The sequence below is a fragment of the Balaenoptera musculus genome, chromosome 18, assembly GCF_009873245.2.
Source record: "Balaenoptera musculus isolate JJ_BM4_2016_0621 chromosome 18, mBalMus1.pri.v3, whole genome shotgun sequence".
In the NCBI taxonomy this organism is placed as follows: Eukaryota; Metazoa; Chordata; class Mammalia; order Artiodactyla; family Balaenopteridae; genus Balaenoptera; species Balaenoptera musculus.
In genome coordinates, this window is record NC_045802.1 from 12320319 (window position 1) to 12344909 (window position 24591).

A 24591-nucleotide genomic window follows, 5' to 3' on the forward strand; every position below is an offset into this window, starting at 1 on the left:
TTTCTCCTAATGAATTTTATAATTTAGAGCATTTGAATGGATCCCTAGGGGAGGAATTCATCCCTATTTTTTTCATTACTAACACACTCTAGTATTTGCATCTATTTCTAATTCATAAAGTTTGCATGTGTTAGCCTTCAAGAACTTGGCTGAGTCTTCTATTTAACAAGATCAATCTTTTAATTTATGAATCTAGTTTTGATTTTTAATATGTACTCTATATACAAATCATTCAAATTATCCCTCAAAATAATTTCTAAAAAGCAAGTGGACAACAGATCCATGTTAAAAACTAAATTTCAAGCAAAGATAGTGTACTAAAAACTATAATCTGAAACAAAAAGGCACTGGTAAACTCTGAATGACCAGCAAATTTCTCTGTCCATACATCAGTGTTCTTTTATTCAGCTCACCATCAGGGTTCTGTCAAATCTTTGCAAAAGTCCACACAAGACTTCCTTTCAGTTCATCTGAGCAATGCACATTAAAGTGTCCACTCACCCAAACTGACTGATGTACATTCCACAGCAAAGGAAAACCTTTTCATTGTAATTCTGAAATTATGTTTTCGATATAAGATGTATAATATTCTAGAAATATGCCTCTTAAAAGCCACCCAGATGGAAATATTTCATTCCTCGGATATGTAATTAAAAATCTATAAAATGTAAATAAACCTCACTAGTGAACATTACTGAGACATAAAACTATGAAATATTATTTAGGTCAAAGAAAGGACTCAGATTTTTCTCTACTGGTCAGAGTCTACCTCTATACCTCGGTCCTGCTCAAGGTGATAAGACATTACTATATAAACAAATTGAAAACAGATGGCTGAAAAAAGCACCATTATGTTAAGCAATTAACGACTGGAAAAGTAGAAATCTCTGAGTAATCATTTAAGCTTCACAGGTCTATATTTGTACTTGATTTCAGTGGTTAATCCTGTGCTAACTCTACCCTTGAACTGGTTTGAGGGCAACAGCTATGTATGCATTGACTAAATGACCCAAGTCCCTCAACATCAGTAAAATATATGTTTCAGGTCCCCCCCATATGCCGCACAAATCCCCCAACTCCCTGGTTCCTGCCTGTAAAGTCAAGCTCACAGCACGATACCTCCCTTACCTGCTTCCCATCCAGGGTGTAGAGGCGCTTCACCACTCCCGAGTCCAGCTTGATGGCGTCAGTGATGTCAGTGAGAACCTGTTCAAAGGAGTGAGCCGTCTTCTTGTTCAGCAGAATCCTGACAGCTTTCCGCGGCTTCACTCCACTTCTGATGATGGTGACCAGCTTGGGCCGAATGAAATCCTTATTCTCCCGCACCTCCGAAGGGCTCCCTTTGGCGGTGGCCAGTGAGGACACCGCCCGCGAAGCAGAGGTGGTCTTGACGTTCACGGACCAGTTGGGGTTCACGTTCTTGGTGTACTCCAGCTTCTTGAAGGGCTCTACTGAGCCACACACATAACTCTCTCCTAAGGAGGAGAGAAGCGTGTTTAAATTTACACTCAGGTAAATTCAATTCCTTTTTCCTACTCTCTGAATTCTCCTTTTCTACTTAGAAGCAAGCGCTACTTGTGACTTTTGAAACAATGGGGGTATGATTAATGATTAATGAAAAAGAATTTTGCCTTCTTTTTCAAAAAATTTCTATTGGAGTACAGTTGATTTCCAGACTTTTGACTTCTAATCTGGTTCTGTCAGCAACAGATTGGTATCCTGGGGGGGAAAAAAAAAATCATCGTTCTTCCCTTTCCTCATCTTCAGTTTGGTGATAGAAATCCCAATATTGAAGAGCCCTCAGAGAGATAGGAAATTGAATTCAAAATAGAAACTATTTGGGGGGATTTAGTCATATTTATATTTGCAGAAAACTTCAAAATCGGAGGCACCTACATTTGCCACCTGAGATAATTTAAAAACTGAAAATGGATCAGAAAACAGCTTCTAAAAATAGCTGTGTAATTCATTTTTGATGGGAGTGTTTGCTTAACATTTTGTAAAGTCAAGTAAAATTCCAAAAATAAGCAGAATAACTCCTTTCCTTTTCTTCCGTCTTCACAGGGCCAAGCACAGTGATCCACACACACGTCATACTTGTTTATAGACAAAAAGTTTTGAGAGTCGCCAACTTACAAACTTCATAAACTGACTTTAAAATAAATATAATTCTATAAGATGAAAAAGAGCTGAGGATCTAATGTACAGCATGGTGACTACAGTTGATAACACTGTATATTTGATATATATTTCAACATAGTATAATTGAAATTCGCTAAGAGAATAGAACTTGAATGTTCTCACTAAAGAAGAAAAGGAAAAAAAAGAAAAATATTTGAGTTGACGAATGTGTCAACTAGATAGGAGGAACCCTTCATATATATATGTAGAATCGTCATAAGGTACACTTTATATATCTTACAATTTTATTTGTCAATTATAATCCAATAAAGCTGAAAAAAAAGAAAATAAATATACAAAATTAAATTTTTTATTAAAAATGATTCCTTAACAGAGAATCATTTAATGAAGATACACAAACTATTTTTTTTTGCAGGGTCTTCTACTGCCTTGTTCTCTGATATATGCCCAGCACACAGGACAGACCAGTGCCTGGCACCTCGGGGTACCCAATGTTTGTCGAATGAATAAAAGAATTACGGATACTCAGACTATTAAATAGATATGGATCACATAAAAAAGAACGTAACACATGTACCATTAGTCATTATAAAATTATTAATCCTGCATACACATTTCATAAACTTAGGTCAAAGCATTTTGAAATTAAAGATCTCATAATGGCTTTTTTTCTGTGTTAGTAAGTCTTTGTAACTGGGAATAGGTAAAAATGCTAAAAAGCCTTCATAATTGCAGGTAAAGCAACCTAGGATTAATCCTACACAGCCCATTTACTTTTATCTAAATCCTTGTCCTATTTTTAAATTAATAGTGCAAATGTCTAAGGCCATGGAATAGGTATTCACATAAAAATAACTGAACCAGGGTTTCAAAAATAGAAAAGCAAAATTATACATGTTATCAAACATTTACTTTGCCCATGTTTTTAAAACATATTCCAATGTGTGTTTTTGCATTATGTCTCACTAGAAGTGGTACAAATAGTAAGACTAGGGGACGTTTACCAGTTTAGTAAACCCCCTTTCTAGTCACTTAGCGGTTACTACTGGTCCCAACTATGCTTTTCTCAAGATCTATGTGCATATCAACAACACATCCATGGGGGCTGCAACAAGAGCGGTGTTTCGGAAGGCTTGGTGGAGAGACAGTGTGAATGTCACGGTGGGAAGGGAACTGGAACTCTGGGCTCAAGACCTGGCCTCTCAGCGTGTGACTTGGGCACGTCCCCTACTCTTCTCAGTGGTAGTTTATTCACCCGTCAGATGAAGGCTATGCCAGTGGCCACTTTCATCTCACCAGTTTTTTGTGACCATCAAATTAGATAGAAAAGGTCAAAGTGATCTCAAATGCAAAACTGCTACACAAGTGAAAATCACCAGAGGATGCATTGCACTAATTGTGCAGTAAACAGGTATTACACTGTAAAGTGTTCACTGTTTCTATGGTTACCAGTAGACCACAGATCCACTCAACTTGGGATCCATCACAATGTGAGGATGCCCCAAGCTCCCCGCAACAAGATACACAGGCCTTAGCTGACAAAACCAGTCTTTGTCAGAATTCTGTGATCATTGGAGATATGCCAGTGTCTGATTATTTGGAAGTTTATATACTAAGATAATAACTTAAATCAAAATAAAAACACGGAGTGGTTTACACTTCAAAAAGGAAAATTTTTAACTTTATGAATAAAAAATAATTTTAAAAGGGAGGAATTTTCAAGTATTCACATAACAGTATGGAATGGGTTTGTTGAAAGAGAAAATAAACACTTTTTTTTTTTACATCTTCTTAGACAAAGCACACTGAAAATTTCTGAAAGCATGACAACTTTGAGAAGATAATACGGGCTTGGTTCAAGCAACAGCAGTGAGAGGAAACTTCTGTTTTATCAGTGCTTTCACTTTGAAACTTCTCTGCCTCATTTATCGAATTCAAAGACTGGAAAAAATCTTGGGGAAGGGTGTGAGACTCCCAACAAAGATGATACTGTGTTAAGAGGAAAGTGACACTAAAGTGAGAGAAAGGAGTGGCCCACCAAATCCAAGATCACACACCATCCAGTGCTGTCATTTAGAATCTATTACATTACTCAGGAATTCAGGAAAAGCCAAGATGGGTTTCCATATGTTAATAAGCTTCTGTTAAGTTGTACAAATATATTTACATTAAATCTACTTGACCCTCATTTTGACTTTTATTTTAATCATAATTCCGAACTTCTTCCCATCACAAGAGACGCAGCCTCTGTCAAAATGCAGTTAAAGTTGATTGTGTTTTCTGATCTTGTAAAAATTAGCTTTTTGATTAATGTGTTAATATCACTGATAATTGTAAATTAACAAATGTAATTGTTCTGAATGGGAAAAATACATAGCCTTGATTTGGTCAAATGGCTCTGGATAGCCAGGGTTTAATCTCTTCCTTAACTGGGCAGAGAATTAAGAGATAGGTTATATTCTTGATTAGAGAATCATCAATAGGTTTTGTTCAAGACCTGACATGAGGTATGTGTGTTAAAGGCCATTCAAAAATAACAAGATATTGGGGTGTATGTATCTTTTCGAATTATGGTTTTCCCCAGATATATGCCCAGGAGTGGGATGCATACACCCCAATGTTCACTGCAGCACTAATTAGAATTGCCAAGACATGGAAGCAACCTAAATGTCCAACAACAGAGGAATGGATAAAGAAGATGTGGTATATTTGCGTAATGGAATATTACTCAGCCATAAAAAAGAATGATAATGTCATTTGTAGCAACATGGATGGGCCTAGAGATTATCATAGCAAGTAAGCCAGACAAAGACAAATATGATATCACATATGTGGAATCTGAAAAAAAAATTATATGCATGAACTTATATACAAAACAGAAATAAACCCACAGACATAAAAAACAAGCCTATGGTTACCAAAGGGGATAGGGGTTGGGAGGGATAAATTAGGAGTTTGAGATTAACATATAAGCACTGCTATATATAAAATAGATAACCAACAAGGACCTACTGTATAGCACAGAAAACTATACTCAATATTCTGTAATAGCCTATAAGGGAAAAGAATCTGAAAAAGAATAGATATATATGTATGTATAACTGAATCACTTTGCTGTACACCTGAAACACAAAATTGTAAATCAACTATATTTCAATTTAAAAAAATAAATTAATTTAATTAAATTAAATAGCAAGGTAAAGTAAAACTTCTCATTACCATAACATGCTTCCTCTACACACTAAGCCATCCCAGAGTTTCTCGGTATAATTTCTACTACCACAGTGAAATAAAAGTTAATTTATCTAAATCAAAGTATATTTGAGCAAAATAGCCCAAAATGTGCTTTGAAACTTTTGGATTATTTACTATAGGTGAAATTAGACAAGGATGGCAAGATGGCAAAGATCATAGATGGTTTAAAGGAAATGGCATAAAAATCTATTTGGAGGTGGAGCTGGAAATCACTAAACATAATGACTTACTCATTGGTTATCATGCTGTCAGTTTTGTTCTAGTTTATTAGAGCCAAAAATTTTTATGTTAAGATTGACCCTTAATTTGAAATGTAATACTCTAGGTACCTAAGACACCCCAACAAATAGCAGGAACTGCAGAAGCAGCATCTGTCTGAATTGCTGTGGCATTTACAAAAGCCAAAAAACTAATACTTGCTGTGAAGCAAAGAGAGAAAGAAAACAACAGTTAAAACAAAACAAAAACAAGCAAACAAACAAAAAAGAAGGTAAGAAAATGAAGCATGAAATTATGTCTGGATCCAATCAATACCTCCCAAAATATCAGAATATAGTTAACTTTTCCCTGAAAGGCTTAAGTATTTGGGGGACTTTGGAAAACATAATAATTTCTGTGTAAGCATATTAGATTATTTTAGAGGTACCGAAGAGTCCTTGTTTTTTTTCCAAAATATCACATGCATTTTTAAGTTATTAGATTTTTTGTTATTCTTTAAAGTATGGAAATAAATTTTCTCTAACAAAGTTTATTAGTAAAAAATCTGCAAAGTTAATGTTACTTGGCCACAGGCTCCCATTAAGAAATTAAAGAATTTGCACATAAAAGAAATTCTCTTAGTCACTCTGGACAACTTCCAGTAAAATGGTACCAGCTCCCTGGGTGACCAGGCCTGTGGAGTCAGCTAGGAAGGTATTCCTCCACGAGATCTCATATTAGGAGATACTAGAAGTCTGCCCTGTTTTTCCTCATTGCTAGAGGTTTTTCATTGGCTAAGGGTTGAGACATGTAAATTCCAGCGGTGACATCACTTGACCTCGGTCTGAAAATGACCTAATCTCCATTCTTCACATTATTAAAGCTGCTTGCCCACCACCTATAGGATTCCTTTAAGTTTCAAATGTGGCATATTCAAAAGTGTCTTAAGTGAGGGCTTTGTGTAATATATCTCATTTTTCCAGAGTAAAGACTTTCTTATTGAAAACTCTGGAAATTAAAATTCACTACTGTGAGTTACAGTAAAAGCTGGGAAAGATTCAAATATATATTTAAATCTCTGAAGCTGAACTGAGTTAAATTACATGAAAGATATTATTTATGGAATAAAATGTCATAAACTGCCTTCTGGATATTATATTTTATGAGCCTATCTCAGTATACACAGCAACATTTCATAATCTACCTGGAAGGTGCTGGTTTAAGAAGACGATTTTGATAGTGCTATCAAAGGCAAGAAAAAAAGATTCCCAAAGGCACTTATGGATCATTCTTCCATGGGAGTCTTTCATTATATAATAGTACATAAAAATAAGCTTACTGAAAATAAAATGTGAATGTGTATTTCAGGTCTATGGAAAATGTCAACTTCTCAAGTTTAAAGCAACAGAAAAATAACATAAAGAAAAAATTGAGGGATCCAATTTTTTTTTTAATTTAAAACTGATATAATTGAAAACTAGAGAAACTAAAATAAGAAGGGGAAAACAAACTGACGACCTATAATACAACAATATAATATTATAATTATTATTAATATAATGTGCAAAGCCTACTATAATTTACAAAAATACAAGGGACTAAAATATGTGACAAAGGATAAAAACAAAATAAAATAGAAATAGAAAATGCCACTAGAGTTACTATACATTGCTATCAACCCTTTTGGAAAGCAACATGGCAAACTGTATTTGGAGCCAGGAAAATGTTTATTCTCATTGCTAAAAATGTTTCCTAAGTAAATAACAGAGCAACAAATAACAACATTGCAACAAGTACAAACATAATTAGCCATGAAATCTAAAAATTTTAAGCAACCTCCTAAATTCTCAGTAACGGGTATAACACCTGAAAAGAATACTAATCCTAATCCTAATCCTTTGACCGTGTCTTCAAAGAACTTAGAAAGCAAGATGTGTTTATGAAAAGATTCCACCACAAGATAAGTGATAATTGGTAAGTAAGTGGTCCCAGCAATCCTAATTCAGAAGAGAAAAAAAAAGTCATTTCCCACTTCCCACTGCGTGATCAATGAAGAAAAAATGGAATTCATGCTGGCCCTGGAAGTGAGGGTCAGATTTTCATTAGCAGAAAAGAGAACAGCATTTCAGATAAAAATAAAATACTAATATACTCTACTGAACAGTACAGTAAAGGGATACTCTGATTGATATTAATGTCTTTCTCAAAAAATAAAAATGGTTCCAGGAACAAACAAGTTAAGAGTAAGACTGCAGTAGGCAACAAGGTCAAAGTGTTTATGCATGATCAGACCCAGGTTTTAGAAAGACCACACTGGCTGTAGTGTGAAGGCAGGGCTGAAGGTAGGACATGGGGAGACAGAGGTCAAGAAGCTACTTAGAAAGCTATTCTAATAGACCAGGAACTAAAGTTCACACCTCCGCATTAGGAACAGAGAGAAACGGTTGCTCTGAGGAGTCCTTAACAGAATCAACTGACTAGACTGAAGAATTGGCAATTGATTGGATGCAGTGCTCATGGCAATAGAGTCAATGACAACACTGAAGTGATGGCATTGAAACCTATTTTGGCCAACTTCCCACATACCACGATAGAACAAATGAGAAGGGAAACATGTTTGGATTAGATGGTAAGGAAGAAAATGAATATGGTTGTGCACATAATGAATTTGAAGTTCCTAGGAGCCAAGCAGTTGGAGATTTTCCAGCAAGCAGTTAGAAAATATGGGTCTGGGGTATGGGAAGGAGATGCATGGGCTAGCTGCAGCTATGCGAACGGAAGAAAATGCTCAGAGAGACCCGACCCAGCTGGACAGGATGAAATCCAGGGCAACAGCAGTACTGAGAGAGTGCCCAGAGATGGAAGTGCCACTGAAGGGAACTGAGAGAAATCAGGTACCTGGAGCCATGGAAACCAAGGGGTGGTGAGTACATGGCTGGGAAAGACCCAGACATCACCATCCGAGGCTCCAGGAACAGCAGCAAAGGTAAGGTTTCCTAAGAAATCACTGGCCTGGCCATTAGGAGGCCACATGCAGCCTCGTAACAGCCACTTCAGTTGGATAACGATGTCAGACTGCTGTCGTTCGTTCATTTATCCATTCATTCTGTCTTTCCTCTTTCTTCCAGTGATATCTACTGAGTCCTTGCTACTACCATGACAGACAGTGAGGACTTCAATGGCTCCTGACTTCCAGAGACACTGAGATAAAATAAGCAAGTATATTACAGTGTAATGATGCTAATCAAGGGGCTGATGTATGATTGGAAGCTGAGGAAGTAGAGACAGCAAATGCAGGTATTTCTCACGGTAGAAGAGCTCTGGGTTGAGAGGTAAGCAAGACAAAGGCGAGAACTGTTTAGATTGTGGGAGACTTGTTCTGTAGGTTGAAGGGATGAGACTGCAGATGCTATTGGCAGAACAGGTTAACTTAATGTTTGCCATCAGTAGATCTTGTTGTAACCCATGCCATGCTACCTGTAATCCTCACCACGATACTGTGAGCTAAGAACTAACAGACCTCTTCTCCCAGAGCACGCTGACCCACGAGGAGCTAGGCAGCTTGCTCAGCGCCACCCAGCCAGGAGAGGTGGAAGCAGCATTCAGTTGCGGCTGGTCGGCCTGCGGAGCCAGGACTGCAGCATGACGCCATCGTGCCCCCTCAGGAGAACGCCCATCGTACCCTCCTCCCAGAGACAAGGAGGCCCAGAGGTGGGGAAACCCAAGGAAAGACAGCAGCTGAGCCCAGTATCAACGGGTAACGGGAGACCAGCCAGAACACAAGGAAGGGGCAGGAGCAGGACCACTGAGAGAAACACGATAAAGACTGAGGGCTGTGTCCTCTATGTTAGCGGAGAGCCGCTGTGAAGCAAAAGTGCGGTATGCCACGCTTTGTCGGCGGCCTGGTTTCTGTGCAGGAAAACTGGTTTGAAGCCCACTCACTGCACAGGACAGGTGTCCTAAAGGACCTCATCTGAGAGAGGCTGTAATGGGAATGGGAAGCAGGGGCAAATACAGGTTCTATAAAAGGAAAAGAGAAAACAAGCTGAAAAAGGAAAACTAAGATATATAGTTTCAGCTTAGGAGACTATTACAACAGTACAGGGAGGCGATGACAAGGGTCAAGGGGCAGGAATATGAAGAGTCATTATTTAATTTTTTTAAACGTTTCTGCATCTTTCAAAATTTTCTATAATGCTCACTGTATAAAAACGTGCCACTCCTTCAGCTAAAAAAAAATGGATAAAGATGATGTGGTACATATACACAATGGAATATACATACTCAGCCATAAAAAAGAATGAAATAATGCCATCTGCAGCAACATGGATGGACCTAGAGATGATCATACTAAGTGAAGTAAGTCAGACAGAGAAAGACAAATATCATATGATATCTCTTATACGTAGAATCTAAAAAAATGACACAAAGGAACTTATTTGCAAAACAGAAATAGACTCACAGACATAGAAAATAAACTTATGGTTACCAAAAGGGATAGTGGGAGGTGGGGGGGAAGAGATAAAATCAGGAGTTTGGAATTAACATATACACACTAGTATATATTAAATAGATATAACTAACAAGGACCTGCTGTATAGCATGGGGAACTATATTCAATTTCTTATAGTAACCTATAATGGAAAAGAATCTGAAAAAGAATAGATATATATGTATGTATAACTGAATCACTTTGCTGTGCCTGAAAGTAACACAACACTGTAAATTAATATACTTCCATTAATAAATGGTTAATAAAAAAAGTAATACTTTTAAAACAGTATTGAGGACTTGAAAACTATAATAATGGTGGTGAAAAGGAGCAAACAAACTGAAGAAATGTCTTAAGCAGAATCAACAGTAAGTTGTGACAGCTTGGATTTGCGGGATGAAGAGAAGGAGAAGCCAACAGTGATGTTGAATTAGATGGTGACACCATTTAACAAGATCCAGAAGATAAGAAGAGGATTAAATTCGGGATAACCTAGGAGAATGGGTTCACATCTATACACGTTGAGATGAAATGACTCAGGATTAGAGTATAGGGTGAATATATCCAGGTGGCTGGAGCGCTGAAGAAGGGTCTGATCTGGGACTAATTGGTCTTAAAAGAGTGGTTAAAATAATGGAGTTGATGATGTCACAGCAGATGATCCAAAGACAGGAAAGTGAAGGGACCTGTGTATAAAGGTGAGGCAAGTAACGAGGAAAACAGAAAATCACCCTTTGAACACCTTCCTAATCACTGGTACAGGCAAAATCCAGCAAGAAATGCCAAAATTCATGGGTGAAAGTTATTTACACAGCCGCAAAGTTCCTCCTCAAAATATTTATTAATTACACAGGGGGAAAGAGTAACTTTAGAGTGAAGACAACTGGCAGACACCTCCTTGGTTAAACGGGTCATAGTTAACCTCACAAGCAACAAGACATGGCAACAGCACATACACCTGAAATGATGCCCTGAGAAGGATGCAACCTCGCTTCTGTGGAATCCTTGCCACAAATGCGTAACTTCAACCTAATCACCGGGTTAAACCAAGTTGAGGGACATGCTACAAAATAACTGACCAGCACTCTTCCAACTGTCAAGTCATTAAAGACAAAGAGAGACTCAAGAACTGTCACAGCTTGGAGGAGATGAAGGAGACAGGATAGCTAAATGCAATGTGTGATTCTGGAACAGAAAAAAGGCCACTGGTGGAGAAACTGGTGAAAGCAAAATAAAGCCATAGTTTAGTTGCTAGTATTGTTCTCAAGTTAGTTTTTACTTTTAATAATTAATACCATGGCTGTGTAAGTCATTCCCTCATGGGAATCTGTGTCAAGAGTATATGGGGGCTTCCCTGGTGGCGCAGTGGTTGAGAATCTGCTTACCAATGCAGGGGACATGGGTTTGAGCCCTGGTCTGGGAAGATCCCACATGCCGCAGAGCAACTAGGCCCATGAGCCACAATCACTGAGCCTGCGTGTCTGGAGCCTGTGCTCCGCAACAAGAGAGGCCGTGATAATGAGAGGCCCGCGCACCGTGATGAAGAGTGGCCCCCACTTGCCGCAACTAGAGAAAGCCCTCGCACAGAAACGAAGACCCAACACAGCCAAAAATAAATAAATAAACCCAAAGTTTAAAAAACAAAAAAAACAAAAAAAACGAATTAAAAAAGAGTATATGGGAACTTTCTATCTTTGTGACACTTCTATTAAGTACAAATTAATTTCAAAATAAAAACTTTTAAAAATGAGGCAGGTAGCCTGGAAAAAAACAGAACTGAATCCTTTCCTCAAATATTATACTAATATGACTTTCATTAGAATATTTTTTAATAAAAACATAAAAACACTAGAAGAAAATAAGAGCAACAATTTTATAATCTCAGAGTACAGAGGACCCAAGGGGCATGAAAATCAAGCCATAAATGAAAAGACTGATTCATTTGATTATATAATTTTGTTAAATCTGGCAAAAAAAAAAACCCACAATAAACAAAATCACTAAGGACAATGTGGAAAAAAATACTTGCAATTAGTATCACAAAGGGCTAATATATTTAAAAGAAAAAAAAAAAATCCTAGAAGTCAACCAAAAAAGACCCCAACCTGGTAGAAAAATGGTCAAAAGCTATGAAAAGACAATACATATGGGAACATGAAAATTAAAACTGTAAGAGGATACATGTTTTTCTTTCCTTAACAGATTGGCAAATGACAAAACATTTGGTAAAACATTGTCTTGTAGAAAAATAGCCACTCTCATATATTACTAATGGGGAGTACAAACTGGTACCACTTCTATGAAGGGAAATTTTGCAATGGCTCTTAAAAATTTAATGCTTGTACCTCTCTATCCAGCAATATTACTTCTAGGAATTGATCCTATGCATATTCTCCTACATGAGTGGAAAACTTAACATCCAAGGATATTCCCTGCAAAACTGTTTCTAATAACAAAGGATTGGACACAACCTAAAGGCCCATCAATAAAAGACTGGTTAAATAAAAAATGGTACATTTGTAAAAGGGGTTACTCTGAAGTCAGGAAGAAGATCACAGTGGTTCTAGACTTGTGTTATGCTATATTGTTAAGTGCACAAAGCAAGGTGCCAAACTGTGAGCACAGTATGTTAACTTACAGGCAACTGATATGTATCTTCTTAACGAGCACTGGTATCTCTGAGGAGATGGATACTCAAAAAACTACTAGTAGACTGTTGGCCACAGGGGAATTTTAGAGAGGCATGTTTTATAGCTTTTCAAAACTTAATTTAAAAAAAAAACAACTCAATGCAGCAGGGAGAGGCACAGAGTAAGCTAGTGAATTAGAGAAAAAAACTAGATGACACCACGTCAAGGGAAAGGAAAATTGCCAAGAGAGCTGGGGGCCCTGGAAATCATGGTTGGAGAGAGATTCCCTGACCGTGGGGTGAAGTCTGGGTTTATTCCTGAGAGGTTAATTCTGATGGGGACTTGGGAAAAGCCCTTATGCTGGGGCTCGGGAGTCAGGCAGTGTCCATGGTGGGGCAGGGGTGGGCCGGGGGGGGGGGGGTCACAGCATGCGTGCGAGCCGAGGAAGAGAGGGACTTGTCTCTAATACATGCAGAGCTCATGTACCAATTAACTTACTTATATCCGGAAGATAGCATCCTTGCATCGTTTTTATCCTAATGCTTAAAGGGAACGCTCTGGCCCTTTCAGACCTACATTCACACAAGATGTTAAAAAATGTTACTGAGACAGTAAAAAGATCAATGGACGCCAGGGGTTAGGGGCAGGGTGGGATGAAGACGCAGAACACAGGGGATTTTCAGGGCAGTGAAACTATTCTGTGTGATACCACAGTCATGGATACATGTCATTATAACTCCGTCCAAACCCACAGAAGGTACAACACCAAGAGTGAGCCCCCGTGTAAACTACGGACTTGGGGTGACAAATGACGTGTCGGTGCAGGCTCACTGACTGTAACAAGCGTACCCCTCTGGTGATAGTGGGAGAGGGTGTCCACGTGTGGGAGCAGGGGGATATGGGAAACCTCTGCATTTTCTGCTCAATCTTTCTGCCAACCTAAAACTGCACTAAGAAGAAAAGTCTGTTTAAAAGTGTGGGGAAGGGGAATGCCTATTCCTCCACACACATCACTAACACCTGAGCAACCCATAGAGAAAAACCAATCAATCAGTTGCTGCTTGGGATGTATATTACAGCTTTCTCCTAAGGGTTCAAAGGTTTTAAATGTTACTCCTTCATTTATCCTCACAACATCTGCATAGCTACAGTGGAATACAAATGGTGTAAAACTGGGTAAAAAGAGGCAATATTGGGAAAATGAGGCCATGTCTCAAGGTGAATCGCTTGCAGAAATTGGCCTGCAATTCAACTTTCCTTATTGAGCATCACGGGTTTTTTTAAACATATAAAGGCCATTTTGAAAGCAAACAATTAGGAGTGTCATCCATGGTCTACTCTGAAGTGCATGCGTGAACATGTGTGTGTATGTAAACATACATGCACAGATAGACACACAATCAAGCATATACCCACACTCACACACACACACACACACGCCCCACTCATACAGTTATACTCTAGGCCAAGAGCTAGCTTTATCAACATTTTTAAGCCAAATTTAGGCATAATAATAATACAACAGTGAAAGTGACCATCAGACCGTTATAAATAAAGAAACTCACATACGTCATTGTCAGAATTTCTAGTCTGAGATAAGTGAGAATGAACAAACTCACAAAAAACCATTACAAGTCAGATATACTTGTCACAGCACTCACTAAAAGGATTTAACTTAAAACGCAAACATTATCATATTGGAAGGGGAAATGAGAAGCTAATAGCATGCACTGACGTTTACATAAAATTAGTATGTAAAGTGGGAGCTATGAACCTAGTGATGAATATGAAGCAACGGTTTGCATTTTATCAGACTAAGCAAAAAACATAATTGACAAAGAGGCAAATCTAAATGAATTTCCAGCTATTTCAACACTAAGTGCAGCTGCAGGCTAATTGTCAGTGTTATAAATGAAAAAAAAAAAAAAATCTGTTTAAACTGAAAAACTTTTTTAAATGCAGCCAATAAGTGAACTTACCTACTTTACTGAAGTTACCATTTATTTAATCAGAAAAAGGTATTTTTTTCCAAAAAGGAATTTTTTAACATCAGAATATTCAATCTGCAGTTAACTTCTTATTGATCAGGGAGAAAGGTGTTTGGAGGCAAATGAAAATAGTAAAGTGTTTCTGGGAGCAGTATCTGTCATTCCTGGAATTAAGTCAAGGTTAAAAACATTTGTTTTCAAGAAGAAGCTAATACAATAAGATTTCATTTAAAAGCCACTAAGAATATATATATATATACATCTTAATCACTTTGCTGTACACCAGAAATTAACACAATACTGTAAATCAACTATACTTCAATTTTAAAAAGCCACTAAGAATACCCCACTCAGTATCTTCTTAGTGGCAGTTATGAGCTCAAGTGCTGGTACCAGCCCTCCTGGGTTCAGATCCTAACTCTACTACTTCTTGCTGTGCGACTCTGGCAGATCACTTGACCACACTGTGCCTCACTTTTCTCATCTTACTATGAGGATGATAACAGCACCTACCTCCCAGGATCACTGTGAGAATGGAAAATGTTCATACGTGCAAGACACACGCTCAATACCTGTGAGCTATCATTATCATCATCACTCAGGACAGTAGCCTCTCAGGGCAGGTGTTCTTTTGTGCTAAAAAAACCGACAAAGAAGATGGTGGCGAGCATGCCATGATTTTGCTGGTCCCTGGATATAAAGTACTGTCATTTCCCACCTCTCACACCTTCTCCTTGGTGGATGGGAATCATGGGAATATCTCTGCCACTTCTGAGTGAAGATCAATCCTGGGTGAGAAACTGACTGAAGTAACCCTTCCCCCTCACAGATGTTGCACAAGTGACTCTAGACCAGAGAATGCCAAGCCCAGGATGTCTCAGAAGGTGCTCTGAGATCTTGGCATATTTTCCCTACAAGACCATCAGCCCTCAAAGGGATGGCTTGGTGACTGCTCATACACCTGACTTTGTACTTGATCTTTATCCAGATCCTTTGGAATATCTCACCAAATTATTTATCCTGTATTTTCCAAGGCCATGAAGAGACAAGGCACAAAAATCAAAGCTGATACACAAAGATTTTATGTTCATTCTTCCCCTTTAATTTACTGGAAGTTCCAGCATCTGAGAAGGAAAAAGGCCAAGTCTACAGGCATCTTGGCAGGGTGATGAGTCATCGAAAAGAGATGTGAATTCCCACAAAATAAACATAACCAAACCCAGCTCCTCCACACCCTCTCAAGTGCAGTCATACTGTGACTGGGCTGGCATCCCTGCCAAGGGGTCAAGGGAAGAGAAATGGGAGAAAGACAGAGAAGCCCTCAGCCCTGAATCACATACAAACTCTGACTCCAAAGGAAGACCAGACTGCTTGCCTGTTTGCAGCCAGGGCATGGCATTCGTCCAGGACACAGAGAGACTACAGGGCCTGGGCAAATACATCTGGAGTAAAGATGAACTCGGGGTGAAATCAAGCTCTCCCCACGTTCCCAACTTCCTTTCCCGTGTTGCTTTGCACTAATATTTCCTCAGGACCTTGAGACCTCAACTTAGAAAAATCGACTCTCCAAAGAGGATCGGCTACCCTCATTTACATCTCAGCATGAATTTAATCCCGGTTATTTTTCTCCCAAGTTATTTCACTTCATTTATGATTTCTAAGGTGATTAGAGACCTCATGCCCTGTTCAAACAGAGCCAGTCCTGAGACACGTATATTCCAGAGGAGGCAACCTACTCTGCCTGCACAAGACACCAGGCCTCATCCGTGGACCCAAATAGTCCTATTTCCACATGAAATGTCTAAAATAGGTAATCACTGTTAACCTACGTTAAACTTAACAAAAATAAACTGAGCAGATTAACTCCTCAAATACCACAGAAAGACAACAATCCTTTTAAACTTAAAATTAGTCAAACCTTAAAATAATTTTAAAATTTAAATGTATCATATTGGAAAGAATAGCCAGCAAATCTAATTTTTGGTCCAGCATCAACACTATCTTACCATGTAACCACAGACATATGTCACTTGAATTTGGGGGCCTCCGTCTCCAGTGATAAAAATTAATAGGTTTGATACCTATCTAAGATTCCTTAAAACTCAAAAATTTCATGATCCATTAGTTATTTGCAGTTCAAGTACTTTCAGACATGGGGTAGCAAAAGTTCAATTTGCAGCTAGAAATAAATTAGAACTATGTAATTAAAGATATAAAAATGGACTTTTAAAACTAACATAGCATGGATGTGAGAAAAAATAGAGAGGATGCTGTAGAATTAAGATACTTTTTCCCTCAGCCCATTACTATAAGCTACCTGATCGAATACCATTAGGTTTGTTGGGTTTTTTTCTGTTTACACTACTGTACAGACAAGTGAACTCTCCACCATGTGGAATAGAAAGGATCACAGCCACACGGCTGAATGCTGTCTCTTAGAGATCAAGCAGAAGACGGTGAGAATAATATGGACCTGAGGGAACCGAGGCCATATGCCCTAGGGCCACTTGGGAGGTATCTCCCAGCTCTCACCTTCCAGCAGCTGGTCCAGGCTGGAAATCTTCTTGAGCCCATCAATGGTGTAGATTGTTCTCACCCCCTGGGGCAAATTCACGTTATCCGACAGAGTTCGGGTCAAATCAGCCAGCAGGGCCTCAAAAGATCGGAACCGGTCTGGGGAGATGGCATACACAATCCCTTTGAAGTATCGATCTCCGTTTCGATAGAAACGAACTTTCTTGGCCTTCTTCTCAGAGCTGAGGGTCTGCAGCGTGCGGGTTCGGTAGAAACTGCAGTGGGCGCTGTGCGTGGGGCTGGGCAGCCCGTTCACCCGCGACCCTCGGCTGTATCTCTGCGCCTTATCCCTTTCATCGAAGTGCTCCAGCTCCATGTCTCTGCCGAAGGACATGACGGAGTTAAAGTTGAACCTGGGAGGCACAGAAACACAAACAGCCACACAATGATGTTATTTTAGCACCCTGATTTGAAAGGCTCAGCTTGAGAGCAGCTGATGGAGATATTGCTATAATCGATGATATGTTTAATATGAATTCTCAAGTTGGGAGAGAAAAGACAAAGAAATAGAAGAGGCAGACCCAGTGGAAACAGCTTATTAATCAACCCCAGTTTTGTTAGAATACGGCTGTATGCACTGACCGCCTAGCACGTCAGGCTTTGAACAGCTATTATTTCCAACAGTCACAACAAACCTTTCAAAGTATTATTAACCCGATTTACAGATGAAGAAACTGAGGCACAGAAAAATTTCTCCTAAATTTCTCCAAGTAATACAGTTGAGAAATGCCTGAATCAAGAACTCTGCCCCAGGTTTGCCTGACTTCAAAGGTAGGTAGGAAATGAGCTTTCATTTCACTACAGGGCTAAAGATACAAGATACAGTAGTGGTGGTGGACCAGGAATCAAAAGAGGGCAGGTAGCATTTAAGAGTCAGACTGTAAACATTTTACCTAGTGTTTGTACTCTCCATGGCTAGACCAAGAGCAAAAAATCTATAGATTCTACCAACTTAAAAGAGATTTTCCAACATATTCACATATTCAATTGAAATTTACTTAAAAAGTGGACTCACCATAACTCATTTACTTATATTTAATGCTTCAGATAAGGTGGATTAAAAAAAAAAAAGAAGAAGAAAAAGGAAGGCGGGGGAGGGAGGAGAAAGGGAAGGAGGCAGGGGCAGAAAAGAAGGAGAAGGAAAAGGAGAAGCAGCACAGCAACAAGGAGAACAAGAAGGGATGGAAGTTACTTCTTTGGGGCACTTGGCCTTTCCTTCCACTAAGGCTCTCTCTGTCTTTGTGGTTGAGGAAATCGAGATTTGAAGATGTTGACCGAGACTTGACCCCGGAAGGAGCTGCGTAACCTTGAGAAATCTACTTGTTAAACAACTTTAAGCCTCGATTTCCTGAATCACAGGTGGAAAAGATAACAGTACCTACCTCATAGTTAACATCAGCTATTAAATAAGTTAAAACACATACAGCACTTAGGGTAATGTGTATCCTGTGATAAGTATTAATATTTTTATTAATAAAATCTGCCTTTCTGTTCCTGACTTTGTCACAAAAAGAACTAGTAAGAAGAGAATCTCCCCCTCCGGTAAGGGAGGCTCCAGGTGAGCTTCACTCCCCCACCCCCCGCCCCCGCCACGGAGTTCCATCTCATGACCTTCTGAAAGGTACACCTGTGCCCCTACGGTCCCCATTTGACTTTCCATGGAGGCCTGTCATCGGCAGCTGCCCGTGGGATCCATTCATCCTTGCTCAGGGGTTAGCTGATAAGGGCTCGTGCTGTTGCCCCTCACAGGGGATCCGTGTTTTAAACAGGGCAATCTGGAAAGTGGGAAAACCTCAACATTCAAAGGAAAGAAGTTTTAATGACAAAGTTTCAGGCATATTGAAATAGAGTTTAAGGGCAATGGAAAACTGGGGGCAAGAACCTTACAAGTGCTCCCCAAATCCCACCACACAGACGATGTCACCTTTCCGAAGGTCAGTCCAAACCAACCCAAAGTACTGCCAAGCCTCCCTGACCTTTCCTTCACCCTCAGTAAACTGACCTCTGATCCATTCAGAACGGCTACAAATTCATGCTCAAAAGCTTCATGCACTGCTAGAGATTGTGCACTCCTGAAATGAGTGGAGTGGAAAAAGCTCACATTTATCGAATGTCTATGACGTGCCTGACACTATTACGTGGCGATCAATTGCTGTGTAATATGCTAAAACCTCCTGCCAGTCCAATGAGGGAGGGGATATTACTGTGACTAAGGATGAGCACAGGATGCATCCAGGGTCCCAAAGACAGAACTGAGGGCCTTGGGACTTGAACCCAGATTCACTCCAACTGCCTCTGAAGCTGGCACTCCCTCCTTTCAGACCTGTGCACTCTGTCCCAGAGGCCTAAAGCCCCTGGCATTGGCCCATCATCACATGTAAAGCAGGGCGTTTAAAGCCCTCACTCCTCACTCGCTCTGTGACCTCAGGCCGGCCACTTAACTGCCAAGGACGTCCTTGTGTGCACAGAGACCAGGCAGCGTGGTCACCAGGCCACCAACGTTTTCACCTGCTCGTGATTCTACTGCTGACCCTTACGGGGGGAGGGAGCAGTGGCCTGGGGTTCAATCTGGAGTGGTTATTAGTTCTGTGTATTTTTTTCCTCCAAATAGGAAAACTGCCGCATGCCACTCAATAACTTAACTTTTAACAGTCTAAATTTGCATTTTCCAGAAAAAATATACCATATAGAGGTAGGTATGAACTGGGTGCATTGATTTTGAAGTTAGATAACTTCAGAACAATTATTAGTTGATATCCAATCTTTCAGACAGCTACTAACAGAGCCAATATTTTGCCCATGATATCATAACTGCTCCTACTCTTTTTAATTATTCGTTTTTAAAAGGAGTTCTTTTGTCTTCCAAAAGGGACGTGTGTGTTGGGGGGATGAGGCTGCCAGTACTCAAAAACCCATGCCACCTCACTAGACTCTGCAAACTTCGTAAAGCATAAAGGTCAGACTGGCTGTTGAAGGTTCTGTTTTATTTTTTAAAGGCAGTGATCATTCTTCCAACCCTAGGCATTTCCTCCCAAATCCAAATAAACCAAAAGAAAACATGCAGGACATGCGGAAAGGATGGCACAATTGTGTCACCAGAGTGCCAATCTAATTCCAAGGGGCTCTTGTTGATTCGCAATCTGCAAAGGTCAAATAATTTAGCAATTGTTGGAATTCCCTTGAGGGAACAGGCTTCTAGAACCAAGAATTCCACACCAAATGGAAAAAAAAAAAAAAAAAAAAGATCAATTTAAAACAGAGAAAAGTTGATTTTATTTGTATATTTCTCCAAACTGGATCATGTGTTCAACCACAGCAGGGCCCACATCTTTTACTTCCCTTCACTGAGTCTGCCCCAGAGTAGGCAACGATGTTGGTGACAAAGAAAAACCACACTCCAAGTGAAACCATTCTCAAGGCTACAGCTACCACTAAATGCATGTCAAAAACCACACTAGACATCCTCGTGTTCCAGATAGTATGTGCGGCTTCAGAATAGGTATTCTTTCCCTTGCTTGGCTGGCTCAGCAATTCCATTGGCTTAGTCATATATGCGAATCAAGAGCCCCTGAAGAAGATTCACTGGGCTTCCACAGGTCCCCACTTTCTGCAAGGAAGCTGGCTAAAGGGCACAGCCACGCGTTCACAGACCATAGATGGCTAAGGGCCTGGACACCCATGTGTCCTGGGACCGAGAAGGTAACCGCACCACCTAAGCCACAGAGCTCACAGAGGCTTGGGTAGGGAAGACCCGGCCTGGGTCTTATGAGAGATTTTCCTATAAACACTGCCAGGTCAAGAAATCAGCTTCTTCGACGGCTCTCTATGGGATTTCTCACCATTTTGAAGAAACTGTGTGTTCATCCTTCTCTAGATGAGCACACGAGTTCCTGTTTTGGAGATTACACACACCCCAACAAATAATTTGGCATAAACGCTACCACATCTAAATAGTTGCTAGATCTGGAGGTCCCAAGGCACATTTTGCCAGTGGGATTAGGATGTAGGTGGAAGGACAGGCACGCACGAAGAGGCACACACACCTTCAGTGTGCATGCACCACGCTGGACACAGATATCACAGGATGTGTGCATACCTTTTACACTGTTCCTACATATAACCTGTCTTAAAATCCTTCTGACCCGCATTCATGTGACATTTCATACTTAAAAGGCTGTCCTACTTTCCCGGCGAAAAGAGATATATTTAGGAACATTCATAAAACGTATTCATGGAACACCCTGCCGTGTGGCCGCTGAACGCGTGTGCACCAGAATCTGGACACACATTCACAGAAGCGGGGAGAGCAAGCCGGCCTGAATGAAACCTTTCAACCGCTCCATCTCCTGCAAGCCTCTCCTGGCCCAATGCAGCAGGGATTCCGAGCAGACCCGGTTTTCAGCAGCGGCCTCTTTTGTGGGGGGCCGTGCGGGGCTGTGCGTGCGTTTCCCGCTAGGAGGGAAATGCCATTTCCTCTCCGCAGGCTTTTAGCACTGCAGGTACTAATTTGTACACGGGGCAGCCCCGCCGTCCCCGAGGGAACTCGAGGCCCCGCAAACGTGCTTGCAGCACCCACACTGCAGTTACCCCCCGCGCACACATCGCCCCGTCCTCAAGCACACACCACCCTCCCGGGCCCACGGGGAAGCACGCACACAATAAGAGGCCCGGCCCGACCACTCCTTCTGCGCGCACGCTTGGTCCTCGCTCCGCGGCCAGTTCTGACAATGATAAACACCTGGCCCAGCTCCTCCGCCCTAGCTCTCCATCTCCACTAACAAGGCGGCCGAAAGAATGGGGGCCCCGCTCGCCCGACTCCCCGTTTTCAGCCCGGTGGCACCAGACAAAAGAGGCAGGTGCCAGCAGCCCCAGGGCCGCCTGCACACACTGCCCCCGGCCGCGGCCGGGCAGCTCCTTTCGAGGAACGGCGGGAAGGGCGGCGGCGGCGGCGGCCGAGGGGGCGCCGGCCTGCCCTCCGCGCCCGAGCTCCCCCGGACCCCACGGTTGCGGGAGGAGGGGGCGCTGCCGGGCCCCCGGAGGGGCCCCCCGGCCGGCCCGCCCCTCGGCTCCCTTCCCCGGCGAAAGCAAACCACGCACCGGTCCGCGGAGAGACGCCGCCGGGGGTCTTTGTGGCCGCGCTCGGGGCCGCCTCCTGGTGCTGTCTTCGCGGGGCTGGGCGCGGCCTGGCCGCGGGGCTGCGGGGCGGCGGCGGCGGGGCCGGGGCTGGGCGGCGGCCGCTGCTGGACCGCGGGCGTCTGGGCTGCAGCCGCTAGCGGAGGGACGCGCCTCGGCCGCTCCTCATCGAAATGCGGCGCTTCGCACAGCCTCACTCCTGCCTCTCTCCGGAGGAGGGCGGCGGCGGCGGCGGCGGCGGCGGGCGCGCTCCCTGATCTAGCGGCGCACTCGCTCCCCCCGCCCCCTCCTCCTCCTCCGCGTGCGCGCTCGGCGCCCCCGCCCCTCTGGGCAGAGCGCGCCCACCACGGCTGCGCCTCGGGCCTTCTCCTCCTCTCGCCCTCTCCCGCCGCCGCGACCTCAGTGCATCTGGCTGGAGCAAACCCCCTAACCTCCCCAGGCCCCGGGAGTGGTTGTCTGGAGATTGGGGCCGGTCGGTGGTGGACCTGGGGACAGGCGGAGAGAACGTGGACCGGGTCTGAACCAGGAAACGTGCAAGGCGGAGACGTGAGGTGTGGCCGAGCCGTGAGACCCCCTCCCTCAGGGGAGGCAAGGGAAACAGTTCCTCCCCCTCCACCGTACACACACTTCGATGTGACCTCATGGTTTGACACCTTTCCCAGGATCATGAAAGCCAACGTGATGGCCCTGTCATCACTTCTCATCCAGGACACATCCATGCAGCCCCTCCTGGGAGGACCATCCCCAGACCCTCCCAACCTACCCGCACTAGTGTCACCCTCAGGCCCCCTAATTGGGAAGGGCCAGATCTGTGCATAGATCCCACCCATCATCTCCACTTGACCCCCAGACTTGAGTCACCCTTGAAACAGTGATCTTTGCTTGCAGCTGAATGAATATGTGTCACAACAGGCCCTTAAAAACTTAAAGGCCAAGTTTCGCTACTGGACCCCTCGTGGCTGCCAAGGCTGGCGGTCAGCGCTGGAAAGCCCCATGAGCTCACATAAGCCTCCGCCACACACACACCCCGGGGGGCAGAAATGTTCTCAAAGCTCAGGCTGCTCACAGCTTCCTCCAGTTTTTGCACGGAAGTCTAAGAATCAGGTCGCAGACTTCTGGGAAACCTTAGCCTGGTTCAGTGGGCACCCTGAATTTTGGTCCAGTTAATCTCCTGACTGTCCCTTGAGACTTGTATTTGTCCCAAATACTGTACATACACAAATACACGTGCATCTCTTCCTGAGCTTACATTTTTCAATAGAAAATCAAATTTTTTTCTCTTGTCAGCTGAGCCATTATGTATTTGACTAATTATTAATAAGAGCTATTCTGAAATACTTTCAAAGTATTATGTAAATACTAACTACCCTTTGTTATAAAAGGCAGCTCAAAAGAGATGCACGGTACATATTCAACAAGTGCTGCAATATTTATTTTTGAACTACTGAATAGCCCAGGGATGAGAGTACAATGGACTCACCAAATTAACTAATTGCAAAGTACTGAGCCTGTTCCTTCAAATTCTAATCAGAATGAGGGCCAAGGGGTAAGTGCAGAGAAAGAAGCCAAGTGTATTTTGAGAAGGGAAATCAAAGCTTCTGTTTATCTTTCCTGTGACAGATGCCAACTGATTTCTGCCAAAATGCTAAACCAAGAAATATATCCCATCTCCTTGCCCCTATGGATATTCTGCCGGGGTCATTTCTTAAGCACCTTAAGTAGCTCAACTGTATCTTACCTCTTTCCTAGGTCTTCTCTCTGGGATATGCAGATACTGTCTAAAGAAGCACCTCTGAGTTTGATTCTCCCAGTTGCAATGTGCTCTCACTAGAAATAGTTGGGCATCATTAACCCTTTCAGTTCACCAAAGGGCAACTGATAACTAGGTGGGCACACTGAATAGTACCCACCAGCCAATATACCCTGGTCATATCATTTAGCCAGGACAGGAGGATGGTAACAAATGGTACCCAGTGACCAGACAGAAGTAACTACAGAAGTGCCTAAATTATTTCCAGGGCAGTCTTTGGCAAATCTAACTGCTATTCAGTAATAATTCCTAATTGAAGTGAAATTTAATCAGGAAACTCCTAGTACAAATAATTTTCAAAAACTGACGTTACTTCCAATACATCACAAGGATACTGACCAGAGAAGTGACTGACCCTTTTCTCCATGA

General features: G+C 41.9%; 1 protein-coding gene across 6 annotated transcripts in view; it reads right to left on the reverse strand.

Moving 5' to 3' along the window:
- Positions 1-22638, reverse strand: part of DCLK1 (doublecortin like kinase 1) — a 328712-nt gene extending 306074 nt beyond the window's left edge. For 5 of the 6 annotated variants that reach the window (XM_036831575.1, XM_036831577.1, XM_036831576.1 and 2 more), the window contains exons 1-3: positions 22377-22505; positions 17238-17632; positions 1129-1475 (exon numbers count right to left, since the gene is read on the reverse strand). In XM_036831575.1, coding sequence (XP_036687470.1) covers positions 1129-1475; positions 17238-17613 — 723 coding nt within the window. In that variant the 5' untranslated portion in view covers positions 17614-17632; positions 22377-22505. Of the gene's footprint in view, positions 1-1128; positions 1476-17237; positions 17633-22376 lie in introns of all 6 variants that reach the window. The other variant, XM_036831579.1, reaches the window with a different exon arrangement.
- Positions 22639-24591: the final 1953 nt, after the last annotated feature.